This window comes from Rhinoderma darwinii, unplaced genomic scaffold, assembly GCF_050947455.1.
Source record: "Rhinoderma darwinii isolate aRhiDar2 unplaced genomic scaffold, aRhiDar2.hap1 Scaffold_690, whole genome shotgun sequence".
In the NCBI taxonomy this organism is placed as follows: Eukaryota; Metazoa; Chordata; class Amphibia; order Anura; family Rhinodermatidae; genus Rhinoderma; species Rhinoderma darwinii.
The window spans coordinates 37,829-45,307 of NW_027464250.1; the positions used below are offsets into that span (position 1 = coordinate 37,829).

The 7,479-nt window shown below is 43.4% G+C and overlaps 1 protein-coding gene across 1 annotated transcript; it reads left to right on the top strand.

Moving 5' to 3' along the window:
• On the top strand, window positions 1-397 carry LOC142728777 (histone H2A type 1-like). Its single transcript, XM_075849148.1, has one exon. It carries the CDS (start codon window positions 1-3, stop codon window positions 391-393), a length of 393 nt encoding a protein of 130 aa, XP_075705263.1. The 3' UTR covers window positions 394-397.
• Window positions 398-7,479: the final 7,082 nt, after the last annotated feature.

The window sequence follows — 7,479 nt, forward strand, 5'->3', positions numbered from 1 at the left end:
ATGTCTGGAAGAGGAAAGCAAGGAGGCAAAGTGCGGGCTAAAGCCAAGACCCGCTCATCCCGGGCCGGACTTCAGTTCCCTGTCGGTCGTGTGCACAGACTTCTCCGCAAGGGCAACTACGCTCAGAGGGTTGGCGCCGGCGCTCCGGTCTACCTGGCCGCTGTGCTGGAATATTTGACCGCTGAGATCCTGGAACTGGCCGGAAATGCCGCCCGGGACAACAAGAAGACCCGAATCATCCCCCGTCACCTGCAGCTGGCCGTGCGCAATGACGAGGAGCTCAACAAGCTGCTGGGTGGTGTGACCATCGCTCAGGGAGGCGTCCTGCCCAACATCCAGGCCGTTCTGCTGCCCAAGAAGACCGAGAGCAGCAAAAGCGCCAAGAGCAAGTGAGCGCCGCTTATCCCACATTTAACCACAAAGGCTCTTTTAAGAGCCACCCACATGGTCCTTAGAACAGAGCTCTCACCGCTGATCTCCGATATGTAAACGTTCTGGGCAAGATAAGTGGCTCTGCTTGTACAGAGAACTAGCCAGCAGGAAGGGGCGACAACCTCCATTATGAATTCATATACCGCGGGGATAAACATTGAAGAGGAAGCCGTAGGGTGGGTGTAGAACTGCGTTACTCATGACCTATATATTCACTACTGCCTCGTGTAGATGGTGGCGCTGTCCTCATTGGTGCACTAACTATACTGTACAGGACACATTAATAGTACAACTACTCCAGTGATTCATGTTCATGATCTACAACCCGTCCCCGACTACATAGTGTCTTAAATTATATCTTCCAGTCTCACTGGATTCTTCGAATGCGTCTCAGTAAATGTTACTCTGCAGCAACTTCATGCGTTAGTGGGATGAGGTGAGTCCTAAGTATAGACAACGCACAGTGTTAGTACGAAGTAGAAATAGGTGCATTCTGTTTCCTGTCATTGTATTGCCAGCAGCGCGATTATACCAGCAGTCTGGCAAAGTGACATACAAGACAATGCAAGTCCATACTTATGTGGAACTTGGTGCTACAAATTGCTAGTTTGTTTTGAAAATCTCGTAACATTTGTAGCAATGAGAGCAGCTTGGAAAACACTGGCCCTCCAACATTGGGTTTTGCTCTTGTAAAATGCCATATCAGCTGCATCAGTTTCTCCTTTTTCATTCATTGAATGCGTCTCACTAAATGTTGCTCTGCAAGAAACTGCACGCGTTACTGTAATAAAGTGAGTCCTATATAGGGACAGCAGACAGATTCATTATTAGTACTAGAGGTTACTAGATTTATTGCCAGCAGCCTTATTAATCCCAGCCGTCCGGCAGAATGAGATACGGGCCGAGCCGATACTTGTGTCAAAGTTGGTCCCAGTAACAGATTTATTGTTTGTTGTAAGAATCTGGTAACATTAGTAGCAGTGACAGCAGCTAAGAAAACACTGGCCCTCTCTCCAAGGATTGCGGAAAGCACGTTGCCCAGCAGCAAGCTGGACGCCGAAGAAGCAGCACCGCAAGTCAGCTGTTTGATCCACTGCTCGTGCGCTTATACAGCGCTATGAGCAACTGAGCGGATATTCAGCGGTGAGTTTCTGCCACTCATGTACATGCAGGCATCGGCACAAACGGCGTCCGGCAGCGCCGCTACGAGGAGGTGTTTTCCTGCCGGAGGATCACTCGGCAGCAAGTATAGCACTAAGGCACTCTTTCCCTTCAGATAAACATTCGCCGCTTATCCCACATTTAACCACAAAGGCTCTTTTAAGAGCCGCCCACATGGTCCTTAGAACAGAGCTCTCACCGCTGATCTCCGATATGTAAACGTTCTGCGCCAGATAAGTGGCTCTGCTTGTACAGAGAACTAGCCAGCAGGAAGGGGCGACAATCTCCATTATGAATTCATATACAGCTGGGATAAACATTGAAGAGGAAGCCGTAGGGAGGTTGGGGGGTGCAGAACTGCTGCGTTACTCATGACCTATATATTCACTTTTGCCTCGTGTAGATGGTGGCGCTGTCCTCATTGGTCCAGGTGAAGAAGACTCTGGTGTCTTGAGTGTATGTCGTGTAATTGTGATACAGGTGAAGCAGACTGAAGTGTGTTCTCTGTCAAGTTATTGTAGTACAGGCGGAGCAGACTGGTGTCTTATCTGTGCTGGTTTATTGTAGAAGAGTAGCAGCAGACTCTAGTGTCTCGTCTAGTAATTGTAATACAAGTGGAACAGCCTCCAGTTCAGGGGTCTCAAACTCGGCCGGGTAAGTGGGCCACATATATGAATAAATAGAAGTTGACGGGCTGCATTTCAGCAATTAAGTGTCGCTAAGCGTTTGGCAGACACACAAATGTCATGATTGGGCAGCCCCTTTTAAGATGGTGCCACAGAGCCCTCTAAAGATGCTGTCACAGTGCTGTCTGTAGATAATGCCACACACCCCTAGATAATGCCACAGTGCCCTCTATAGATGCTGCCACAGTGCCCTCTATAGATGCTGCCACAGTGCCCTCTGTAGATGCTGCCACAGTGCCCTCTGTAGATGCTGCCACAGTGCCCTCTGTAGATGCTGCCACAGAGCCCTTTGTAGATACTGCCACAGAGCCCTCTAAAGATGCTGTCACAGTGCCGTCTGTAGATAATGCCACACACCCCTAGATAATGCCACAGTGCCCTCTATAGATGCTGCCACAGTGCCCTCTATAGATGCTGCCACAGTGCCCTCTATAGATGCTGCCACAGTGCCCTCTATAGATGCTGCCACAGTGCCCTCTGTAGATGCTGCCACAGTGCCCTCTGTAGATGCTGCCACAGTGCCCTCTGTAGATGCTGCCACGGTGCCTTCTGTAGATAATGCCACACACCCCTAGATAATGCCACATTGCCCTCGGTAGATGCTGCCACGGTGCCCTCGGTAGATGCTGCCACGGTGCCCTCGGTAGATGCTGCCACAGTGCCTGATATGGACAGTGATGTCAGGGGCTTGCCCAGAGCAGGAGTCCCAGAGCAGAGTCGATTCTAGCAATCTGTCTGGGACTCCAGCTGTGCCCCTGACATCACTGTCCTTATGTGGACAGCGATGTTAGGGGATTCCACAGAGTCCCAGAGCAGAGCCTATACTAGCGCTCTGCCAGGGACTCCGCTCTGGGATAGACCATGACAACACTGTCCATATATGGACAGCGATGTCAGGGATTTCCACAGAATCCCGGAGCAGAGCTTATACTAGCGCTCTGCCCGGGACTCCGCTCTGGGGAAGACCCTGACAACACTGTCCATATATGGACAGCGATGTCAGGGAATTCCACAGAATCCCGGAGCAGAGCCTGTATTAGCGGCTCTGTGTCCCGCAGGCCGAGTGCTTGACACCCCTGCTCTAGTTCTAGTCTTTTCCGGCTCATTGTAGTAAAATAGGAGCATTCTGGTGTCTTGTCTGTGCTGGGTAATTTGAATACAGGTGAAGCAGACTATAGTGTCTTGTATGTGCCTGGTCATTCTATTACGAAAGGAGCAGTCTCTGGTTTCTTTCCTGTGCTGGGTTATTGTAATACAGGTGGAGCAGATTCTAGCGTACTGTATGTGCCGGGACTTGGGTTATTGTAACACAGGTGGAGCAGATTCTAGCGTACTGTATGTGCTGGGACTTGGGTTCTTGTAACACAGGTGGAGCGTACTCTAATGTCCTGTCTGTTACAGTACACTAGAATCTGTTCCATCTGTATTAAATCAATACGTATGTGCTGGGTTTTATGAATACAGGTGAAGTAGACTCTGGTGTCTATTCTGTGCGGGGTTATTGTATTACATGTGAAGCAAACTATAGTTGCTCGTCTGTTCCGGGTTATTGTAATACAGGTGGAGCAGACTATAGCTTCTTGTCTGTGCCGGGTTATTGTATTACAGGTGAAGTAGACTATAGTTGCTAGTCTGTTCCGGGTTATTGTATTACAGGTGGAGCAGACTATAGCTTCTTGTCTGTTTCGGGTTATTGTATTACAGGTGAAGTAGACTATAGTTGCTAGTCTGTTCCGTGTTATGGTAATACAGGTGGAGCAGACTATAGCTGCTTGTCTGTGCCGGATTATTGTAATACAGGTGGGGCAAACGTTGTTGTTTCTTTTTTTGGTCAAAATAGAGATTTTGCAGATACCCTCACTTATTTATATATACAAAGTGAGTTTTGGGGAACCACAAAGGTGTATACCACCAATTAATGTTATTTATTATTTTGGAAATAGGGAAAAGGGAAAAGAATTGTAGTTCCTATTAGAAATTGAAAATAATAAATTTTATTAATATATTGGAGTTAAAATAATTCTAAAATAATTCTATATATTTCTCAATGTAGGTCAAATATTTAGCAGTGCAGAGGACCCCTTGTCCTGCACTTAAAGAACAACATTTGTCTTATGTATGCTACTATCATACAACAATAAGGTTGGACTTTATTGCTTGCTGGGGTAAGTATAAATCTGATCACACTGGTGTATTGTATGCACTGTGTGAATCAGTATTTGCTGTCAATCATGAAACATTGTATCAGTTTTGTGTGCACTGACAATTACAATATTTGCTGTTAGTAAATAGACATTGTATCAAATTCTTTTCCTGTGCTGTGCACTAAATGTATTACTAAAGGCTTGCCATTTTATAGATATTATCCATTAGTAACTAGGCATTGTATCTATTCCTTCTGTGCTGTACACTGAATATGTTACTATAAGCTTACTAGTCTAGAGACATTATCAATTGATAAACAGACACTATATCTAATTCTTTTGTGCTGTGCACCGATTGTGTCACTATAAGCCTGCTATTTCATTGATATTGTCAGTTATTTAGAGTTCTCTTATGTTTACTGCATATATCAGCACTTGCTGTTAATCCATATTAATAGGATGAGTTGCAATAATTATAATGCCGGTATTTATTTTTTATTTATGTCTATTATACAATTTTTCATTTCCTTCAGCAGTCCACATTGTATTGTTACACCACGCTGGCTACCTCTGACAGAAGTAGTAACGGTGCGGTAACTTGTGTGAATGAGCACTATAGAGAATGCTATGATTGTGATGTGCTCTTAATGAATTCCCTCCTTGAGTTGTAAGAGGCTGTTCACAGTGGCACTATGCGGTATTTAGGCTGGATAGCTTGTGTGTTGTATAAAGCATGCACCACCGATCCTCATTGTTGGGATCAGCAGCAATATGTTTCGCTTATTTGCAGATAAAATGTCACTATATGATCTGCTTTATTTATGGGCTACTTGCTGTCTGTTTTCTATGAAAGGCAGCGAACAGCAGCAGATTACAATATTCTGACCAGGCCGCTTGTATATATTAACGTGCTATGTTCTGACCAGGCCGCTTGTGTATATCATCGTGCTTTGTGAGCGCTGTATATTCAATTAGGATTACGCTTAGTAGTATGCTTTCTTAGTAGGCTGCTTGCTTTTTATTATCTTATATCTCCGTTTTTACGGAAAAAGCCGTGAATAGCAGCACTATTGGTGGTCTGATTAGCCCGCTCTGCAAGTCAGCTGGCTTTGTACGCGCTGTCAGGGATTTCACCCTGCAGCGTCTATCAAGATACACGTCCCGCTCTCCTACAGGGAGCAGCGCTTCTACATGTGAGTCTTTGCTGACTATTAATTATTTATTTATTGTTGGTAGTAGCATTAGATTAGGCTAGGACCTTATGCATTGAGTTCATTAATATGACTGGACACCCGACGCGCGTTTCGCCGGCATTCCGGCTTCCTCTTGGGGTGTGACCCGCCGATTCTGACGCCCTTAAATATCATGTGTGCTGAGTGACAGTCAAGGGGGCCAATAGGATTGTTTTGATTATAAGAGTGTGTAAATGACAGGTAGATCAATTCCTAATATCTGTCCTGAGGCTCAAGGTTATCTCTAAACCAGAGAAAAATCATTATTGAGTGGTGTTATTATTCTAGTATTAACTATTGCTCTTAGTTTCTTATATCTATTTAGATTGTGAATTTCCAAAATATATATGGATATCAATTATACCTCGAATTGATTCATATCAAACTATTTTCCATATATATATGTACATCGATCAATCAGATATGACGAGAAAGATTTCTCTAATATCATATATGGAATTTATAGAAGATTACTGTACTTAATTTGTTGATATTTATTTTATTATCTGAAGTACATGATTTTTATGTATATATTATATGGATATTTATCTCCCATTCATCTTCCATATACTGAAATGACATCCATAAATAGTACTTAGCCAATTTTTATTTTTTACAGGAAAAGAAAGGAAATAGGTAGGGGTATGAATTATTTAGCGTAATGAATTACTAAAGTATCTTCTTCTGTACTTGCGATGAATTATCAGTAGAGGTTAATTAATTATTTATGTATCAAAAAAATATCAAAAATATTTATTTGTTTTTTAAGGGTTTTTTTGAAAAATTCTTATTCACAAAAAGCAACCAAAATTAAAACTCTCATTTAGGCCATTTGGGTTAACAGAATTCATTTGAAAAATCCACTGGCTTTCTCTTTTTTTTGGTGCAAGGTTATTGTAGCCGCAAACTCTAGTGTGTTTAGTCGTTATTGTAATTGCCTGGTCTCTGGTTTATTCTACACGCTGTAATAGAATAGGGACATAATGCGGTAATAGGAGGGAACAGGGACATAATGCCGGTAATATGAAGGTACAAGGACATAATGCCGTAATATGATGGAACAGGGACGTAATGCCAGGAAGTGAATAGGGACAAAATGCAGGTAAGATAAAGGAACAAGGACATAATGCCGGTAATATGATGGAACAGGGACGTAATGCCAGGAAGATGAGTGAATAGGGACAAAATGCTGGTAAGATGAAGGAACAGGGACATAATGCCGGTAATATGAAGAAACAAGGACATAATGCTGGTAATATGAAGGAACAGGGACATAATGCCAGGAAGATAAGTGAATAGGGACAAAATGCAGGTAAGATAAAGGAACAGGGACATAATGCCTGTAATATGAAGGAACAAGGACATAATGCCGGTAATATGATGGAACAGGGACGTAATGCCAGGAAGATGAGTGAATAGGGACAAAATGCTGGTAAGATGAAGGAACAGGGACATAATGCCGGTAACATGAAGAAACAAGGACATAATGCTGGTAATATGAAGGAACAGGGACATAATGCCAGGAAGATAAGTGAATAGGGACAAAATGCAGGTAAGATAAAGGAACAGGGACATAATGCCTGTAATATTAAGGAACAAGGACATAATGCCGGTAATATGATGGAACAGGGACGTAATGCCAGGAAGATGAGTGAATAGGGACAAAATGCTGGTAAGATGAAGGAACAGGGACATAATGCTGGTAACATGAAGGAACAGGGACATAATGCCAGGAAGATGAGTGAATAGGGACATAATGCCGGTAATATGAAGGAACAAGGACATAATGCCTGTAATATAAAGGAACATGGACATAATGCCAGG

Bases quoted from the DNA above. Each gene is read 5' to 3' on its own strand.
- LOC142728777 (XM_075849148.1), top strand. From the start codon at position 1: ATGTCTGGAAGAGGAAAGCAAGGAGGCAAAGTGCGGGCTAAAGCCAAG.